Source organism: Bemisia tabaci, chromosome 7 (assembly GCF_918797505.1).
Source record: "Bemisia tabaci chromosome 7, PGI_BMITA_v3".
Taxonomy (NCBI): domain Eukaryota; kingdom Metazoa; phylum Arthropoda; class Insecta; order Hemiptera; family Aleyrodidae; genus Bemisia; species Bemisia tabaci.
Window position 1 is genome coordinate 38,579,362 of NC_092799.1, and position 22,097 is coordinate 38,601,458.

The following is a 22,097-nucleotide window of genomic DNA, read 5'->3' on the forward strand; positions in this document are numbered from 1 at the left end:
TGTATATGTCTTTACTGCCGTGCTAAGGAAGAAGGCCATAGGAGCCTTCAGGCGTTGCCATATTTCCTGCAATAACAGCATAATTTGCTGAGAAAATTTCGAATATTTTTCTTCGTATTTTCCATACAATTTATTTCGGAATTTAATCTAAAATAACTGAAAATTCCTAGGAATATTGTGCATCAGTTTTCTCTAAAATACATGTTTTATTTGCGTAAATTTGGCAACTCCCAAATTTTTATACGGTGTCCTTCCTCAGCATGGCAGTGTAGCGATGTACAGTATGGGATGCGTTGACCACAGCGCCTTGATGCAACTATTCAACCTTGGTGAATGTCCGTATTGCGTTTAATAAATTGAAGGCGTTTTGATTCTTCTGGGCACTAGCTACAATACGGCCACGCCGCTTGGGGTGCAGCAACAACGAGACCGTAACGACAGTTTCGCGCGATTTTATTTTGTAATTGTGGCTGTACGCTTTGAGATACTAGTGATTTAAAAGATCGTGGATTTGTAAATTAATGCCATGCGGTTTAAAGACAGATGGAGTGTCATATTACGGAAATTCGCTCACCCCTAGCATGGGGTCTGCTTTCCATGGGGAAAGCACATGAAATCTGCTGCTTTGAAGTGAATAATGTAAGTATCACTTGAATTTATTTTATAGCAATTACTCGGACCAAGGAAATTTCTTGAAAATACTATTTGCTCGAAAAAAGGGTAAATTTAAAATCGTACATTCTGTGATGCGTTCATACTATTTAGTTTAAGATGAATAAGTAATTTAAAGATATACCCGAACACAAATATTATGAAGAATAAATAGTATATTTCCCCGGATGCGTTTCGGCTGATAGCCATCTTCAGCAAGAAAAATCCACAAAATGCATCCGGGAAAATATACAGTTAATTCTTCATAATATGGATGTTCTAGTACATCTTTTAATTAATTATTTACCTTAAATTAGTAAAACACGCAACATGTGATTCTCTAGTTACTAGTTACCTAGTACTTATTTTTATGAACAAAATAGCTCGCATGCGTTTAATGTTAGAGCCTACAGAGCTATAGACAATTTAAAAATTTCCAGATTCCCCTCTCGAATGACACTCAAAATTAAATGCCGTTTATTTTCTTTCATGATGCTTGGGATTACGCATATGGATTGTGCTATTATCTTGGGCAGTGCATTTAAGGAAAGAGAGAATCCTTCGTTAGTTTGAATTTCACATATTCGATTTGCATTTATCTAAACCTCCTATATTCCCTTTTTGTTATATACATAAAAAAATTTGCACTTGTGAGCTTATTTCAAAAACTAATTGAGACTTAACTAAATAAAATAGTTTATATTTCAAAGCTTAACAAACTCACAACAATGATTTTTGAGGAAAAAGTGGGAGAGGCAAGTGTACAAAAGTAATTTTTAAAATCAAAATAACTATACTTAGTTATATTTAGGCTTAGTTAGGCTTACTTAGGCTTATGCGTAAGATACCACAACAGAACTTTATAGCAGACTGATCGTCTAACTGAGGATAAGGATGCACAGGAAGATTTGAAAAAGAACAACACAAAATGTTTTTGGAGATAGTTTATTAATTTGATTGTACTATGAACAAAAAAAATAAGCAAAACAGCAAAGACTCCACGATAATTTCTATGATTGAAAAATTTTGATTTACATTGATGTAGAAATTGAAACAAAAATTATTGAATTTTCGGTTTTAGAACCCGAGATGGTTCATAATTTCTGGATTCAAGATGTAGATTCATTGATTGGTACTTACTTATCAACAACAGATAGGTAAGATAATAAATTATTTGTACAAAATTGCTAAAGTTAAATGACAATTATAAAATTAAAATTGGTTAAAATATAAAATAAAAAAGTAGACCCTTAATTGATTAAATTCAGAGGGTGATGGAAGAAAAACTAACAATGCCTGAATTGAAAGAAAATAAAGAAAATAGAAATTAATCAGGCTATCAATTAATTATAACCTATCCTGCAAACTTTTCAAAAAATGAAAAAAAAACTGAGGAAATAAGTCTTTGGTTCGAATGAACATATATATTGACGGGCACATAGTAAAAAAATGCATACCTCTGACTACAACGTCACAAGCCTCAGCTTACTATTTATCAATTATTTAAAGAAAAATTATCAACAGTTCTTCATAAAATTTTCTGTGAACTCTACTCACTCATTGAAAAACATTTAAAACAAATTTCAAGGAGATATTTTCCTCAGTTTTCTTTTAAAGAAATAAAACCTAGGTAGGTAATGGAAGGTTTCTGAATTTTGCAATTAGGTAAGATCCGCATAGTTCAACTTATGCCATCGATTCGGAGGCATTATAATGAAAACAATTAAAAAAGTATCACCTAACAAATAAATTCAAAGAATGAACAAGTGCAGCCACTTGCACTTTTTGATAAAATTTGGGAATGAAAAAATTGACAGAGAATTAAAAGAATAACAAATTTATCTGCAGTGTTACATGAATATGGAGCCAAAATCAGTTGGATTAAAGTTGAGTTGATTTAAAAGAGAAACACATCCTTCACTCTCTTCAGAAAAGAGAAAGATAGACGAGAGGAGTGCAAAATAAATTTCCATAAAATTTGAATTTCTGTGACTCGTTACTTCAGACAAAGTCTTATTTTTCTGTTTTGAGTATAATAGTACACTACTTCCTTGAAAAAGTAAAATAGCAATCTAGTGTTGCGTAGTTCGCCATCAAAAGAGGAGGATACCTCTCAGATAGAAGATCGGATTTAATAAATTGGTGATGCAAAATCTAGTATTCAAATGTTTGGAGATAAAACTTACTCCAGTAACTCAATGAATCAGCTGCCTAAAAATATTTGCCCTATACTTTGAAGTTAATTTGTTTTTAGGATTTATTGAATTCACCTAGAATTGCTGAGATTATGACAGATATCGCAACTTAATCGTAAAAATTGTATAGTGTTTTATGAATAAAATTTTAAAACACTTCTCTAACTCGTTCTCTCTATTAAAAGGATTCCACTCAGGAGGTGTTTATTTGCCTCAGTATAGAAAACTTTTTCTTTTTCTTTGTCTGTTTACTTTTGACCCTTCTAAGGCTCACACTTTCATCTATCAACACAAGTTAAAAATTAAGAGTCTACTTCCAATGTACAATTACACACACGCATACGCATAATTTTAGAGTGCAATGATACATGATTAGGCAATCATAACTTAAACTTTATGTACAATATCCCATTTATTTTTAATTGAACAATAATCCTGTTCAACAATTAATTACAAATTTACACTACAGCCTTACATCAGTTTTACTGTGAGCATGGCTGAGGAAAAACTTAAAAAGTGAGATTCGCACTTTTTTTCCCTAATGCATAGACCAAGGAAAAATAGAAAAGATTTTCAGAAATGACAAAGTTTAGTCAGAATAGATTGAATGGTACATGTCTGGTTCTTCATCAAAAGTCGTCAATGAATCAGATGTCTCTCAACAAAAATTTTGTTGTCTACCAGTATTTCCCATCCACCTCTTGGTACCTACTAAAATTCATTTCCACCAAACATTAAGGTGATAATTTTCCTCTTTGACAAATTGATTTTCTAGGAATGAGATACATACAAGATATTTATTGGGCGGTGGGGATAGTATTTATCTTAAAATTGCAAACTAATTGTGATCAAATTCTTCAAAATTGAGGACATAAGTGACTGAATGAAGTTAGAATTAAAGGACTTCTTTAAACTTTTTTGTGCAGGAATTAATAGCTATTCCTTCACCTCCAGACATGGCAAAATATTTCTAACTAAGTTTAGCTGGTCTCATTTTTGAAGTATTTCCTCATTCAGTCTTGCCTGCCGCATAAAACTACGGATTACTTGTAAACCATGGATTAAAGTTAATCAAAATTTACAGTTCTTACATATTTTTACATTATTTAATAATTAGGTATATACCCGCCCCACTCAAGCTGCAACTAGATTTTTTAATAGAGAGAAAGGTCATCTACTTTATCCTTTCTATCTATCCCTTGTAAGTTTCACTGGGTATTTAAATACTTAGCTAGTAGGGCACATAGGTAGTAATTCCTATAATAATTACAAACACCGACTAAGTATTACAGAGTAGAATATTAGTGTGCGCACATTTCATCTACACACACCGACAGGAGGTAGGTATATCCGTTGAGGTATTGTAACAGGTATCTCCATCCAAAAATTTTTTTTCAGTATTATGTTTGGGCAATGATTAATTTTATTTTCTAATAATTTTTGTTCTCTAGGACAATGTATTCAATGCGAATTAAGAATGAGTTAGCTGCAGCTACTTCTTTGTGAAGAGCATTCTTTATCAGCATGGATTATTTTAGGATAAAATATAAAGTGAGTATAGCATTGGGAACGGGTGCTTTCTTCAACTTAATTTGAAGAACGGAGATCGCATAAAGGTTGCATTCAGGTATTCAACGATATCAAGTGATACGTTTTTTTAAAAGACTATTCATATTTGTAGTTTTGAGAGAAAAAAGAGTTTTAAAATAACACAAATTTACTGTGGAGTTGCCTGTACATAAGATCAAAAAGAAAATTAGTCTGTCATTACCAATGGTATTTGGAGGGGAAAAAACTTACATTAACAATGACTGAGGACGATACATCAAAAAAATATCCAAGTCTGCATGTTCTCCTATATTTTAAAAATATATATATGGTCGAAACATGTACTACAAAAATATGGATTCTGATATTTTCATCATTGTCTTGATTTCTGAAAAATGTTCTTATTTCAAAGGTGAAAGCAGCTTGAAAGGAATAGCTGCTAGAGACCTCAATGTCAACTGAGTATCAGCAAAAGAGAAGAAAAGGCAATATTATGACTTGCTAAAAATTATCAAAATGAAAAATTAAAGCAGAAAAATCCACTATTGGTCCACATATTCGAAAATTATAAAAGAGCAATTTGTGGAAAGGCGAAGGTTGAACAAGTTACTGACAAAATACATCAGTCTGTAGAGACTAAATACAGATACAGTAAAATTGTGGGTATCACTGGGTGCAATCGAATGACTAATTTATGTAATAATAATTCAGTAAGTCAAGTGAGTGAAGATTTCCTTTCGGTTTTCCTAATTACTTGAAGTATTGAGATGTATGAAATAAGCTATTAGGAAGGCACTTTTCTGATTTCTTTGCAAAATATATTCAAAACAACATACATAGAGGATTAAATGACTTGCCTTAAATAAGAATAACATGAAGATGGACAAAAACTTATTTTTTTCTGAAAAGGCAATGCAAGAAAATAGACATTTCTTACATCTTCTCTTGGTGAAGCCACAAATGAATCAACAATCATTTGGAAAGTTAAAAATAATTAAAAATTGAAAAACTTGATCTAGGAAGCTCATGACTAAAAAAAGTTGGAAAAAAAATGGACCATGGAGAATAAACAAAAGAATAATGCGTTTAAATTAGCTTGGTACGTGCAGATACTGAAAAGAGGTATATATACCTGGTTAAGTTAGGAATTTTTACAAAAATAGTTTACTCCTAAAATAAAGAGATAAATTTCTAAAACTGATTGGGGAGCTATCACATAAGAGGCAAAATAAAGACCTAAGAATAAATTCAGGAATTGAGACATCAAATAATTTTGAAATTTTCCCATTGAAAAAAAAAACCTCCATTTAACAAATTATTTTATGTTGCAGAGATTTGTTTAGATCAGAGGCAAAGCAAATTAAAATTGATCTCTACAGACAACGCTTAGGCATTCTGATCATCTCAGCGATTAACTAACATTCATCCAAAAATCAGTCTCTTTTCATAAGTTTAGCTGTGGCTCAAATTACAGACTCAATAATTAAAATAGATGCCAGGCACTAATAATAATTTCCCCTTTTCTTCTGAGATAATGTACCTTAAAAAAGTTGTTGAATAAATGGCAACCCCATGGAGATGGAGAGATGCAGTAAAAATAAATTAAAAAAGAATTCTTAATTGTTAAAAAAAAATTCAAAACAGATAAGCAATTGCCTATTGCCAATTAAGAGAATTTAAATGGTTTTTCCATCCCACATTGTGGTGATACATACTCCTACTAGAGAATTTGTTCCAAATGAAGAGAAGCCACAAGAAATTCCTGTTCAATGCTCATTTTACTCTTGATCTGTCTTCGTTTGGAATTTATATTGATGAAGCAAAGACGAAAATTGATAAAGATTCCCTACAAATGCAGATGTTACCAGTTTCAATTGGTTTACGACCCTTACAGCTTTACTTTTTAAAGAAATTAGAAAACATTTTCAAAACTTGTAAAAACATTTCAAATACAAAACACTTAAAAAGCCCTTAAAATATCTGAGTTGGAAAACCCTTAATTTTAGTTTTTGACGTCACACATTTTGCATATTTTGTGTTTTATATTACCTAATGTAAGGGATTTTTGAAATTTAATAAAATTTACTGTGACAGGTGGGAATTACAAAGCGCACTAGAGGACGCTGTAAAAAAGGCAAAATGCACATGTACAAAACTTTGATGCCAAAATATTTTCTTAACATTTTCCAACTGTCGCATAAATTTTTCTTAAAAAGAAAAAAAAAAGGGTCTTTTAACTCCTATACATTTTAATGATACGCTTTTTAAGGTCCAAATTGAACAGTTGATGCTTAGCCTGCTCTAAGGGGTAGGTGTGCACAGGCAGTATACCTATGACTCTTTATCATATTACGCCAGTTTTATCTCTTTGTAAAAGGAGAAACAAGTTATTTAAAATAATACTTACATATATACACATACAAGTGAACAGATATTAAAATACAAATTATAAATCAGAAGCTCAATCACTAGTGAAACTAAAACATTTTTGGTAGGTATATTTACAATGTGTTTCGTTAAAACTGAACTGCTTGGATAATTTTTAACGCTTACCTAAACTTTGAAGCCTACTGAATTTTGTTCCAAATCAATAATGTCACCATGATAATCTTGAATAAATGGGTGATTACGCGTTTTCATTGTATGTACTTCTTATTAGATTTTTTAATTTTTTTTTAGATTTTTTATAGTATTTCTTTACATTTACCATTGAGGTAATAAAATTCAAATTAGCTCAGCTGCTTGTTCCTTTTGAACCAAAGAGCGAAAAAATGTTAAACAGAGATCACCTGATCCTTGATGATAATTGGGGGATTTAAGAAGCATGAGTGAATACACTGTGAGTGTATTAGTTGGATATACTACTTGAGACCTTGAACTTTTGGTTATCACCAGGCCAATAAACAATGAGTAATTTTTAATTCGAACTTCCCATTAAAGGAGTTCACAATCTGATACTGCTATAATTAAGATGAGCAATAGGCTAGGAGAGGACAAATTTATCAGTCGATTAGCATATTAAGTACATTCCAAAAAATCTGCTCAGTTGGGTGGGAAACAAGAAATCACAAATCACAAGAGTACCTAGATACAATTTTCGGATGAAGTTTACGAGAAGACAGTTTTCCAAAAAAAACAAAAACTTTTTTCTGCCTCTAATTGAGAATTGACATCTGCAATTTTTATAAACTGTAGGGCACTGAATACATAAAAAAGCAGTCTCGACTATCTCAAAGGACTTTCGAGATCATTTGTGTTATCAAAAATCCACCAGTTCAAATTTTAACATCATAAATAACAAGAAAAATGTAAACATAGGAGATAGAACTGAATCGACACAGACCATTGAAAAACTAAATAACTGAATTGTGCGTGAAGCACTACAGGAAAAGTTGACAGCGATGACAGCTATTGGTCAGGATTCACCTTGGTAAACTAGAGCTTGTAACGGTTTCAGCAAAATTTGCTACTGTAGCTAAATCTGGAAAAACAGATAAAGATTGATATTATTTTTTTAGAATAGGTGAGCAAAGCCTACACAATGGCACTGGCATCTGAGAAAAAGTGGTTGCGACAAACGTTTGGGTCAAAATCAACATTGCAGCAAATTTTCACAAAATTTTAAAAACATCATTTGGTGCAGTGCTGAGTGGGACAAGACAAAAAATTGATGAAAATCATACCTGGTTTTTGCAAAAGAGGATGAGATGATGAAAGAGACCGTAGCTCATTATAAACCGCATTTATGATCAAAATTCAAATGGGTAAAAAATCAATTTTCACTCGGGATTCTCCTAAATTTTAGTTGTTTTTCAAAGGCCAATCTTGGTTGTTCCAGTGTTCAGATGCCTTAAAATTTAATTTTACCAAATTCCAGAGAGATATTTTATTCAATTTCTCATAACAATTTAATAAACCATCCCACTTGATTTTTAAAAATATTTACTAACTTTAATCTGAATTCTTGGAGAATTCCTCAAGGAACTGTGATTTTTATCTTCACATTCGAGAGAATGTAATCATTTCAACTTCAGAGGTCAAGGAGGAATGTGAATGTTTGCCCTCTTGGCTATGCAGTAGTATCAGCCATCCATGGTAGGTGCTTTTCAATCCATTGGTTTAATTGTATTGTAGCAAAGCATGAGACTGCAACAAGCGTTTACTTCCAAAAATTTTCAGTGTGATTTTTCTGCAGCTTTTTTGCTCTTTTAACATTTAGGAAGGATTTTTGACTTCCGATGAATTATTTAGAACTATCAGTCTGCAGAGACTAATTTCTAAGGTTCCCTGACTGCTAGTTGCCAAGAAATTTTTAGACTTTTGGACTAATCATCAAAATTCATTGTTTCCCGGCTAAAAGAACGTAACTGCATTTCAATATTGCAAAATTTCCACTTGCAAACGAAATCTTAATTAAAAAACTGTTGCACATTTTGAAATGAAAATTTTACCGATTTTTCCTCTGGTTGCACACAAAAATCAGCGACATTTGAGACAGCCACTGCACAAACATACCTATTTCTGTGAAAAATAGGATGTACCTATGTACTTATATGAATCAATTTTACAACCTTGGAGTGGAGTTACATTCCTTCATCTAAGAGATGACACATTACACACTGATCTGTTCTACTCACCTTGTCTAACAGTTCCACCATCCCAGTTCCTCCCCCCCCCTTTCATACCGCTAGATAATTGTGAAAACTATTGAATAGTGGTCTCAAAAACGGTTCAAAGTTTCGAACTTTTGGTAGACATCTATGATTACTTAGTAGGTATTCATTCCGACAAAAAACATCCATACATTTTCCAAGTATTCACAGAATACCTCTCTTATCAAGATGCAGAAAAAATTATGTCCAATTCCAAATAATAAGTCAGCTCTTAAGACATCTTCATTGATGCCGCTAAAAACGATGAAAATTGTGAACTTACCATTGGAAACAGGGACTAGCAGCAGAGAGAAGCCACTACGGTAACAAGCAATACTAGGGCTGATATTGTTGACCGGGCACCTGCTCCAGTTCCATCCTTGGATTCTGCAAATTGAAAAATTGGAAAATCAAAGCAAACTTTAATTTGGTATGATCAATTTTGTCTTTAACTGTGAGGTACCTACTTAGCATTAACTTAGCTCGAATTGTAAGCATGGCTCGCAATAAAATGCGAGTATACTACATGGTAAAATTTTTGTTATTGTAGCAGAGTGTTTTGCATGCTGTGTATTTACTAATTGAAGGGGCTTTTCTCTGCCCATCTGCTTGCTAGCCTTGTAGCAGCTGCCGAAATTCTCTTCGAGAGGTAATTATTAATTAGCAAGTCAGTAGTGCCTCATTATCTCTCCAGAAAACCGGAGGACCATGAAAGGAAATGAAGCCGATAATTGAGGAATTGTGCTACAAGTGATAAAGATGGTTACTTCCTCTGTGTAAGAAATCGTTTGCGATGTAGTAACTACAAAATGTCGGATAATGTAAGGCAAGGGTGATAAATCGTTCCTTGTGCACTATGGAGTTACAGGGAATGTAGTTCGTTTTTTAAAGAATGTGGCCCACATTGGGAAAGTAAAGAAACCTTTTCAAATCCCATCCACATTCTTGCAGAATATTCGTAAGGCTATATATACTACTTTGATTAACGCTAAAAAAATACTCACTAATATTTTCCAAAACATCCGGTGATGCTGAATCTGATTGAACTGCAAAACAAAGAAAATATATATCAGACAAAATTATTTTTTCAAATACAAAATATACATTTGTGCACATAGGATTCCATATCTGATAGGAGTGTCTGTAAGAGTACTTGCTCTTCAAATGTAATTTTAAAAAATAATCATAATAATATTTCTCTTAGAGATCTGAGGTTGATACCCTATTATCAAGAAAATGGAAGTTTTACAATTGATGCAAGGCATTAAATGAACAGATTTAGAGCAAGGGAAAAGTTTTAATGGTGATAATTTTAGGCACCTGTCACTGAACAGTAGGAGTTAATTTGTTAGAGATTTAACTGAGCCTCTGAGCTCTTAAGGAAAAGAGAAAATTCTAAAAAAGAAAAATGAAGGGGGAAAGAATCCTGGGTCTGAAAATTATATATTTTTTTTTTTTTTTTCTTTTTTTTCTTTTTTTTTGTAGATATACATAGAAATAAGTTTTTAAAGGAATGAATATTACATCTTTATCAATATTAGTAGAACTAGGATAACATGTCTCTATTGTTATTCGAAATTTTTATTCTCAATTATTTCTTCAGACAAAACCAAACCCGACTTTATGATTTGAAGTTTTAAAGAGTACCTATTCTTTAGATTCAGAAAAAAAATTTAGGAAATTTTTGAGGAGTAGTGTTTTTCAATTTCCATTTGATAAAATGAAGTATGAAAAGAAATCAGTGACATTGCACACTTGGAGGAATGTTATTTTTCAATTTTTGAATAATATGTGCAGGGGAGGGGGGGGGGACCAACATCATTTTTTGGCAGAAGTTTCTGCTAGAAATTCAGCAGTTTTTTATCCACCAAAAATACATATTTTAAAAATATTTTGCCTGCCCCATACTTTTTTCAAAGCATAAAAATAAAAATGGGTTTGAAGCCCATTTGGTGCACAAAATAATGAGAGAGAGAAAACAAAATTAACTCAGCACATTTATGTTGGTGAGAGCATGCAAGAGAAAGAAACAAGTCAGAGCTCATAGCAGAAAAATCAGTGCAGTCGTTGCAGATATTTAAAAGAAACCGTTGCTTTAATTGCTTTGCAGAAGTGTTAGAACAGAATTCACCACCATGTCATAGGAAGGCTATCTAATGAACGTATGTTGCAGTAATTGGCACTATACTTACGATTTTTACCTGAAAATTTTATCTTAAAAAAAAAGAAGCTAAAGATAATGAAACCACAATATTAACAGAAAATTTAACATAGTTTACAAGGATACCAGAGAAGGAGGAGAACAAAAGGAGAATCAGGGACATGAGGATGAGGATCCTTCACCAATAAAAATGTACCGTACCAAAACATTTTTCAACCAAAAAAGTTATGAAAAATCAAATACTTTGATCAAATCTATCTTTTACAAAAATTTACTCAAATATTAAAACACTATAAAAAAATATAAAAAAAAGAGGTAGGTACTGATATAAAATTCAAATGAGTAAAAATACAAACAATGAATGAATGGGTGGGTAAACAAGAAAGAACAAAACTCTAGAGGATTTAGACGTGTTTGTAGAACGAGAAATAAAGGTACCTATTAAACACAAGAGAGAGGAATAAGTAAGATGATTAAAAACATGACAACAAAAGACAAAGTGGGTATGCATCCCCTGGTTCTAATAACTAGGACGCATACTTCCCTTAAATAGAGTTAATTTTAATAAATATTTTTTAGTAGATATTTTACTGGTTTACTCCTTAATACGATGAAAAGTTTGCTTAGCTGTAATTTTTACCAGCAGGTTTAAATTTACATGAGGTATTCCACCTATTTCTGGAAATCCGCTAAATTTTTCATTAAAAATAAATGTTGGTAGTAAAAATGTATTGGAGTTAGGTCTAGGGTTCCCAAAAATTATCCCAGCACAGATTGCAATAAAATGCAATTTCATGGTAAAATTATGGCTACTGCGTGTTGTGGATGTTGCCTATCTACCGATTGAAGGCACACACTTCATTGACATTTTTCTATTGCAATCACCATGCATCGAAAGCAAGGCACCTGGGGAACAGCTCTGTCCATGAGGTTATTTTTTTGGTGAATTTGTACAAACGATGAGCTTTCAGTTTACAAGTTTCATGATTCAAAAATACTTCGAAATATTCAACCAACTTCCCCAATAACTAACAAAATTAGAACATGAAAATTGAATGGAGAAGTAACCATCCTATCATATTAGAACACCCCATACTTCCTACATTCTTCCTACATTTTAGAAGTTTTTACTTGGGTACAGGCTTTTTAGCGTCCTTGTTACTGGGTTTAGAAAACGAAAGTCAAAAATAGAAACTAATAAATATATACATTAGCTTCTGGTAAAAATTGGGGCTGGAAAGTTGAGGAACTGATCAGAAGGTCAAAATAAAGATATGAACTACATATGTTAAAATTCAGCCGCCGATAGAATACAGGTTGAATGCAAACTTCACAACTGCAAGTTAAAAATGTGAAAAATGTCAAGAAAAGTAAAAAGAATTCTGCACTAGCAAGTTTTCAAAAAGCATTGCGATGGCAAAACTCCCAAACCACGAATCTCAGTTTGCGACATAGCAGACTGCCTGTCATACTTTATTTTTTAAATGGAGAACTTCTCAATGTTAATTCCTAAAAACTTCCATGATTTTTCTCCCCTGTGCAAAGTAAATTCTGCAAAAATACCAAGGAAAATTTTTGATCCATTCTCCTTCAAAAAAAGTAGACAGAAGTACATAGTGATTTTTAAGCACCGTAAATGAGATACATCGTTTGGGTATTTCACCATCGATTGCCGCTATTTTTAAGAGCAAATCAGTTGCAATATCCAACTTGGATTATAGTCAAAGATATTCGGACACCTGCAGTAAGGAGGGAAATATAACAGCTATCACTCTGGTGCCATGTAGGTATTGAGTTGTAGCGGCTACTTTGTACAGCTTTTAGTAGATCAGAAAAATAACACTGAAACTTAATCTTCAAAATGTATCAAATGAAAAAAGGCTGTAAAATTTTCCACTTTATGTTGCGCCTGCTATTGAAACAAAAAAAAAAAAAAAAAATTACCTCCAGCAAAGTAGTGTTTCTCGGAGAACTTGGACCAACCATATGTATTCATTGCCCTCAGAACAACTTCATACTTTGTATTTTCTACATCTGCAATTGCATGTTCTAGCTCATAAATATTACCACTGACAGCATTCTGGACTGGCAATCGAACTGTGTGGAACTTTTCTGGGTTCTAAAAAAAAAAAAGAAAGATAGAAAAATGTAATGAAAAATGTATGTAAAAATATGTTTCCTATTAGATCTCATACTGTGTTGGCCAAAGTGCAAAATCACAAACCTCCATTGCAGTGTTGCAAAGTTTCTGCTCCTACTTTATTTTTTCAAAGAGAAACAAGCCAACTTTATAGCTTGAAATTTACACAGGATAAACTGTTAACAGAGAAAAAACAAGGAAGTTTTCGAGGAACTTCATTGAGCAGTTTTTCAAGGGAGGAATGAGGGGGCTTGGAGGACAAGGCTTGCAGGTGCAGTTTTTGCTATTTCAAGAAAAACATGTTTTCAGTTTAAAAATTACATGGAGCCTTATGGTGGAAAGAAAGTTTAAACTCAGATTAACTCATTTTTTTATGTTTTAAAGTTTGATTTTAGATGTGAATTTTTCACAGAATATACTTTCGAACTACTTTTGGTTGAGTTCATAAATATCCCAGTTTTTTTTTAAAAAACTGCAATTATGCACCTTGTCCTCCAAGCTCCTCAAACACAGCAGTATGACAGAAGGTCTGCAATTTCGCAAACAAAGGTACATGGTTTCACACTTTGGCCTTTGATTTGTGGCTGTTCAAAAATAACTTATGGAGGGCTGGCTTGCTAAGTTTTTGCCCCAAAAGTTTGATAGTGCATTAATAAGTTAAAGTGGTTGAAGAAGTACATTACCTATAATAATGTGCCTAACATAAATACTGTGTAAAATTTGTTTAGAGAACATACCTAATTATACTCCATGAATGGAAAACGTCTGATTTATAATGATATAATTTTAAAATTGGCCAAAATGGTAAAAAAGATGAAAATCTTTTGCACCCAATGGTTTCTTTCTGAATCATATATCATGAATGCACAGCTTGTCGTCTCTTGCGATGAAACATATCTTGTTTGAGTTGATGCAGTACTTATTTTTTATTGAAATTTTATTTTTTTGTAGGAGAACTGTTACCTACAGGAATTTATTAGAAATTTCCAGTGATTATTCCAGGGTCGGATTAAGGGGGTGGCCACATGGGCCGCGGCCCATGGCGGCAAATTTTGCAATTTTTTTTTAAATGTAGGTATAAAAATAAAATTTCAAACGGGAAAAGGCGACAAAATCTTGCATTTCCTGTGAGTATTGTAATTTCTAATTTTGTCGTTTTGCGGCGATACAAAAGACAGCACCTTTAATTAGTCGAGTTATGAGAGAAACCAAACACGCAATTTGGCCAGAACGCTCATTTATGAACATTCTTGGCCGTTTTGGTCTGACATTGTAATCTGAATTTTGTCAGTGACATTTTTGTGTCAGAAGGTTGGCTGCCCTTTCATTAGTCTAGTTGAGAGAGAAACCGAACACGCAATTTGCCCTGGAGCGGCGCGGCGCAGAGAGCAATGGTGACGAGGACTTGAGATGAAAAGGAGAGGCTCTCGGTGCGGCGGTCGACATGTAACACATATTAGCGCCTACAAGACTGCATGAATACTTCACGCACGGCGTCAAACACAGTACGGTCAGCAGCGCAGCGGTCGCCGTGTAACGCATAGCGCCTTCAAGACTGCATGAATACTTCACGCATTGCGTCAAACACAGTGCGTTCAGCAGCGGTCGGCGTGAAAGGCATAGCGCCTACAAGAGAGTAGGAATACTTCACGCACTGCGCCAAACAAAAAGCGATCAGCACGGCACGGCGCGGCGGTGGAAGTTAAAATTATTGAACCACATTTATGATTGTTCTTTCATAATTTTTTCGTTCATTTCTTATTAATGGAAGGCACTGTCCACACAGAGACAGGTTTACGGAACTTAACTTTCGCGCCAAGTTCCGTGAACTTTTGCCAGTAGTGTTGACAGGGCTTCCGCAAAAAATGTATCCAACACGAGTAAACGCGTCTTATGCATCCCTCTCCCTCCGGCACGTTCACTTGACGGTTTTTATTGATGTTTCAAAACGAATGAGATGGGGGCGGCAAAATACAGGCGGCCCATGGGCGGCAAGTAGGTAAATCCGGCCCTGGATTATTCTTTACCTACATTTTTGAAGAAAGATAGTAAAATTTTCAGATGAATCCGTTCAATGGTTCACTCACAATAAAATAAAATGTACTTAGAAATACCACTGCATTGCAGACAAGATAGGTAAGTTTCTTCGTGCAAGAGACAACGAATTATTTCCTACTTCGAAGTACCTAAAATGTTCTTCTTTCTTGCCAGCCTTTAAATAAAACTCGCTACATCTTGTCTTGATTTCAAAAATGAATTTATATTCCTGAAACATTTCTCTGTGGAGGAGATGTGTGTTATGAACATTAAAGGTTTATTGTGGTCTTACTGTGCATTCACTGCTACTTACTGTGCTTTTCCAGTATTTCAACTCATACTCTAGAATGGGAGAGCTACTGACGATCTTCCACTTGAAGTTGGACCATGGGTTCTTAGTTGAATTGGTTACTTGCTGAATTACTGGTGCCAGAGGAGTTCCTAAAGTATGAAAATTACACATTAGAACTCACATAATGCACCAATTGGAAAATTGTTTTTCTACTAAGTATTGAGGACTAAATTTTGGTGAAGCTTCATTCCACAACTACTATTGTAAAATCAATTAACTTGGTTAAAAAAGCCATACTAACTAGCTGAATATTAACTAGAGAGTGGGTAAGATAAAGTTTGCTTCAGAAGAGATGGACCCAACGGTTGTAAAAATCAAAATACATTTTTAGAGGCTCACGCATTTTCATTTTATCCTGATTCAAAGCAACAAGTGTAGAAAGTCTTTCATGGATTAAATCAGTCAAGAAACAAGTAACTTCCTTCATACAGTTAGAAGTATTCTTCTCATTTAAGAGTCTGTTACTTCTATGGAGATAAGGAAATATGAATGATTGAAACAGGTTTTTCTTCTTATTCTCTGATGGATATTGTCGAGCACGGTGAAACAAATATTAGATACCAACGAACAGGTTGTAATTTAGAATAGCATAGAAGTATCCATGTATCAATGACTTACATCCAAAAAACAGTTGTTTGCTGTTCAAAGAAAGTTATGTGCCTTGAATGCTTAATAACAATGAGAAAATATATGAGAGACAAATAATGAGTGCTTTGTGATTATTGCAGGTTTTGAATTCTACTTCCTTTGAATTAATTAATTTTGAAAAAATTAATATTTTTAAGTTAGGTACTTTCTTCCTCTTTACATGAAAAGGCCACCTCTTCTGATACAATTTTTAGAAATTGTGAAAATTAGTTATTGTCATTCAAAAAAAGCCATTCACCAATTAAACAGAATAAGAAAGAGTTTTCCCAACTGCTTATGACTATTCGGATGGAGACATTTGGTAGAGCAGCCTCGAAAATAAATAAAATTGTAGGGTTAAGAATTTTACTCAAAAAGTATATAAGTACTTACACTTGGCCTTTTAAAATTTAGGTAGAATATCTCTCTCTGACAAGATGATTTTCGGAGAATTCATTTTTTATTTTCGATTATTTCAAAGAAGTTACCTCAACCGTGCTCCTTTTCTTAGTTAGGCTTTCGAATGCCCACATATTGATTACGATACTTGTACTCAGATAATTAAAAAATAAAAATTTAGATATTAAGAAACCCACGATAACAGCGAGGCTTTACCCATTGTTTCATTTTTCAAGTGACACAGATCACAATGCAATACAACTGCATCGTAAAAAAATAATCACTACCACATCAACGTGTCGTGTATGTTGCCTATCTACTGATTGAAGGGGCACTTCTTACTTAGACATATTGCGAATAAATAGAGATAAGCTGCCTTTTCTTCCCCATTAAAACGGTCCATTTTTCTGATATATGGAATCTTCCTAATGATGGTCGGCACTTACAGAACAAACTATGAAAAACTTGCAATTTCATGTTAAAAAATTTGTAATTTTATTGCATTAAATCGCAATTGAATTTCAATGCTTCCATTGCAATTTGCAACTTGGGTCAAGTATACGGTTTCCCTGTACGTAAATAATTGCTCCTAGGAAAATAGTAAAGGCTCCAAGTTAGGCATGATAAGTAACAGAAGGCATTTTCCCCTCTTCTTTCTTTTAAATGATTCTGGGACAGTCTCCGACAAAAAATAATATGAAAAAAATGGCAGAAAAAAATAAATAAGTTAGAAATGTATTAATTCTTCTCCTCACCAAAAACTTCAATTTTCCTCTGAGTTTCACCATATTCATTCGTCGCGACGCAAGAATAATTTCCAAAGTCTGATGAGTCATTAATGTCAACCGTCAAAATGTGTTGATTTCCTGAATTCGATAATTTATATCGAGAACCGTCATCAATGACCTCAGTCACCTTACCATTCATTTCTTTGAACCATGTCACCTACGGAAATAATTTGATTTTACAGAGGCGAAAATTTGAGAAATACTTAAATTTTAGTTAAGTAAAAACAAATCCATTAACATTTTAAACCTAAGTATTTGCTTGAAAAAAATTCAAGTGGATAGGGAGAGGAATTAGGAGAAGTAGCAAAGTGTATCCAATCTTGAATTGCTCTATTTGACTGGTCACTCGTAAATTAATGTCATTGCAGCACATTTTGTGTGATGCATTTAATTTATTTTTCTTGTGATAAAAAAATGCGAACTCTGTGACGGTTACTCTTAAGAATGATAGAAGTTGTCATAATTATGTGAAAAAGATGCGATGACATTTTATTACTTTAAAAAGCATTAAACAGTGAGACACCTGGCCCCAAATTTCGTCTTATTTCATACACAGTACCTAATGCGATATCCATCGACTAGTCCAAACCGCATCAGCGGCAAAATAAAGGCGCTAAGACAGATTTAAGCGCAGTCGTTACTTATCCTGAGAATATTTAAGTAACGAGGGAAGGACCGACATAATTCGGCCCCTAGTCTTTCTGGCTACTTTGATGTAACTTTTGACTGAGGAACTCCACAATACGGCTCCGTCTCCAGCAGGGCCACGTAAAGGAGGCTTTTCGTCTCATGATGAAATTCTTGAAATTTTCTTGCAATCGAAATCATTTGCTGCTGTTATTAATTTTTTCTTCTTCTTTTTTTATATTACAGGATCTACATCTTACATCTATGTTTACGGGAATAAATTTGTGTTTCTTTTCTCTTTATAACATCGCACATCCAGTAGGAGTAGGATTCAACTGATCGATTTAAAAGCATTAAAATATTGGCAGTATCCAAACCAAATATTACTTTTGGAGTAGGATGTCCATGAACAGTACATATGAGCTCTGCGTCAGTATTTTCGGCGGTGTTTATGATGTCTTTTTTGGCCGCAATTTCAGGAGCAACTGAAAGAGAAATAATAAGAGATTCTAAATTGCTCTCAGTTTAAATAATTGTTGTTGTTTAGATTTTAGCGTCAGGTATCATGGATTTCTTCTATTCAGGTGAAAAAATTCAACGTCTAGACTTGAACATTAAGGTTTTAAAATAACTTCCTACTGGTTACCTACTTATTGGATACAAAATTTCATTTTCCGATCTCGTACATGAATAGCCAAGGCCATTGTGGCAAAGGAAGTATAGATCCACCTTACTTCTTCATTTTCTTCTTTGCAAATTGGCTTTGTGACCAATTTGAACACTCCGGAGGTAGAGACGCTTATGATTTAACAATCTGTCGGTGGCCCCTATAACGTGGGTTCAACCGCCTTTCATTATCGAATTGAATTCACAAATCAGAAATTATCTTTATTGAGGGATGTTGCAAGAAGAGAGATAATTTAATATTCTTCTTGAATATGAATTTAAAAGAAAAACCCAGAATGGCTACCCCACTGCCCAACTCACGCCTTTCCAGAGTAAGGTCTTCTTAGCTGTATCACGCAGACAGACAACAAAGAGGGCTGACGGCATTATGAAGATTTTTTTTTATTTTAAAGTTTCAACTTCAAATACCACGCAAGTGGTAATCCTGCACTTTCAGCTAGAACCCCACCCCTCAGTCCCTACTATACAACCAGCCAGAGGCAACCGTTATTTAAGACCATCAAACTCGGGTCGCCTAGCCGGGAATCGAACCCGGGACCTCCTGGTTATGGAGCCAGGGCTACAATCACTTCACTACAGGAGGCCGACAAATAATGGCTTTCATTCAGCTCTCGGCAAAAAATTGAGGGCTGAACTTACACAGGTAAGGAAACTATTCCAAAATAGTAGATCCAAAAAAAAAGGACTTACACAGAACTATGACTTCAACGGTAGCACTGGGACGATCAGTGCCATTAAGTCCATTATCTGCAGTACATTCGTAGAATCCAGAGTCGGTGCGATCCACTTTTGCGATGGTGAGTTCATCACCTCGATGCTCAACAGGACGCGAGTCTCGCCTGTGCTTGTGAATCCATTTTACTTCGGGAATTGGAGATCCCGTTACTTCACACTTCAAGTGGAGAGGGCTACCTTTTCGTACTTTATGTACCCCGGAAGGTTCAATTTTTTGGATAGCTGCAGGAACTTTAAATACGAAGAAAATTATGATTACGTGCAGAGTGCAAAAAATATTTTACACACAGATACCATGTTCAATGAAAAGGGGCGAAAAAGCTCGAGAAAACAAAATGATTCGATTCTAATTACCTACAATGTTTTTACGTTTTGAAAGAAAATGTATGAACTTTTTTATGATACTTTCTCCTTCATTATTTTCATTTATTTATGTAACTTTAAGGTTAAAGAACATTTAAAGTTCCTCAAAATTCACTGGAAATTGGAGGGACATATCCTTGGAAAATACGGTTTGAATAATACATATAGAACGATAAAAAAACTTGGTGACTCAAAAACATTTCAACAAAAATTCAGCAGCCTTGAATACAGAGACAACTGTATTGGTTTTTTTTTTCAATTCTGAGACTAATTCAATTCCTTCCCATTGAACAATCTGACCATGATAGAGGATAAAAAAAAACTTGTGAGGAAGCAGAAAATGATGCCAAATTTTACGCCATGATTGTGAGTTTAAATACACATGCGTGATATGAATGACGATAAGAGTAAGCTAATATAAAAAAGACCCACCGCAGAATGTAACTAAGTACAGAAAAGCTTCTGTTGATGAGGGTATCTCTCTTAAACCTTTTCCAAAATAATATCAGCCAACATTAACTAATTACTATTTTCAGTTACAGTGGCAACACCAGAGCTCTAATGGTGCAAAGCATGCACAATTCAGCAAAAATAAGAAAAAAGCACGCAATGCAAATAAAAATTAGTACTGCTCAAAAAATGGAATCACGTGGTCCTCTTAAACTTTCGTTCAAAAAAAGAATGAGGAAAGCGGTGAACATGCATCCAACGATTAAAATTTTAGAAACAAAAAACCAGATATATTGTTGAAAGCCTTTCTAAGCCTAAAAATCAAAAGATACTATTGACAAAAAACCGAGGTATATACATACATACAAATGTGCTGAATTAATGATATTTTCATTTAAAAAAAATAGGTAAGTTGGGGGCAGGCGTAGTAGGTGGCTATTGATGAACTTTTTTCAAGAAGTAGGTACCTATTCCTCTCCTCCTAGAAGACTCCTACAAATTCACGGAACTAAAGTTGAGCAAAAAATGAAAATATAAAGGGGCGGGATTTTTTCTCTCTGCTTGATGATGCATGCTCGAGCTCAATTTCTTCTTTCTTTGGCATCAGGAATTGGTACACAAACGCATATAATTAAGGCCAAGGGGCTCCTAACATATGTTTAAGGCTCTATTCATATCCAAAGACTTTAAGATGTTACAGTTCTCTGTTCTGCCGGCAAAAACGAAAATCTCTTCAATATCATCCCAAAGCAGATAAAAGGGATTCGATGGGGGGGGGGGGGGAGATGATCAAGTTTTAGCGGAATATAAGAATAAGTTTCATCATTGGTGATAAAGGCCTGGGCCCAATGGATGTATGGAAGGCTAAGATACTTACGCTTCACTTCCAGTTTATGTGAGATATGTGGCTGATGTGTTTGAGTCAGGAGCAGTTTGCAAGTCCAGATACCGGCGTCGGCTGAGGTTACATTCGTAATTTTTAGATTATAAATGCCTGTTTCTTCATGTTTACTAGTTAAATTGAACCTAGTGTTCCTTTGATCAAATTTGTAAGCTCCGATGAATAATTGCTGGCTATTCATGAGCCACATGGTCTGTGTATCTCCTGCAAAAAGTAAATATAAATGTAAGATCGACGATTAATTGGCGGGCGCTTGTTACCAAAAATTGGATTTTAAAACTATAAATCATAATTTTAATGCGTAGAATGTTACTGACATTGAAATGATAAATAACACTGACTGGAAAAGCCCACGGAGAAATCATTTGAGTTGCTGTGAAAAAATACGTTGGAAAAAGGGGTAGATCATTGAAACCTTCTGTTCAGACTATTAGTCAAAGAGAAATTTACCTGGAATTGCTTTATTTATTTTTTTTTAAGAAGAAAAAAACCCGGTGCTTCCTCTGGAACGAGAAATAAAGATGACAATTGACTGATTCAGGAATTACGTCATTCAATATAATATTGAAGCCTTGGTTCAAACTAAAACAAACTATCATATAAACACGATAAACTTTTATTGCAAGAGACCTTCAGACGCATTTTGCCACTACATGACGCGAAGGGTGCGAATCAGAAACTAGATTATGTGGCTTTATACATTTGAACCATGATGTAGCGACTAAATCAGTGCTTGGTGACAGGTAGTGTTTAAAAAATGGTATCGTTGAGAAATGAAGGCGCA

General features: G+C 34.0%; 1 protein-coding gene across 4 annotated transcripts in view; it reads right to left on the bottom strand.

Moving 5' to 3' along the window:
- Nucleotides 1–1,580: 1,580 nt before the first annotated feature.
- The window catches only part of LOC109044113 (protein amalgam), a 381,462-nt gene continuing 360,945 nt past the window's right edge, over nucleotides 1,581–22,097 (bottom strand). For all 4 annotated transcript variants that reach the window (XM_072302681.1, XM_072302677.1, XM_072302679.1 and 1 more), the window contains 9 exons: nucleotides 21,290–21,517; nucleotides 19,555–19,830; nucleotides 18,565–18,662; nucleotides 17,518–17,707; nucleotides 15,698–15,825; nucleotides 13,152–13,326; nucleotides 10,051–10,092; nucleotides 9,330–9,433; nucleotides 1,581–7,875 (listed from right to left, as the gene is read on the bottom strand). In XM_072302681.1, coding sequence (XP_072158782.1) covers nucleotides 9,345–9,433; nucleotides 10,051–10,092; nucleotides 13,152–13,326; nucleotides 15,698–15,825; nucleotides 17,518–17,707; nucleotides 18,565–18,662; nucleotides 19,555–19,830; nucleotides 21,290–21,517 — 1,226 coding nt within the window. In that variant the 3' untranslated portion in view covers nucleotides 1,581–7,875; nucleotides 9,330–9,344. The remainder of the gene's footprint in view (nucleotides 7,876–9,329; nucleotides 9,434–10,050; nucleotides 10,093–13,151; nucleotides 13,327–15,697; nucleotides 15,826–17,517; nucleotides 17,708–18,564; nucleotides 18,663–19,554; nucleotides 19,831–21,289; nucleotides 21,518–22,097) is intronic.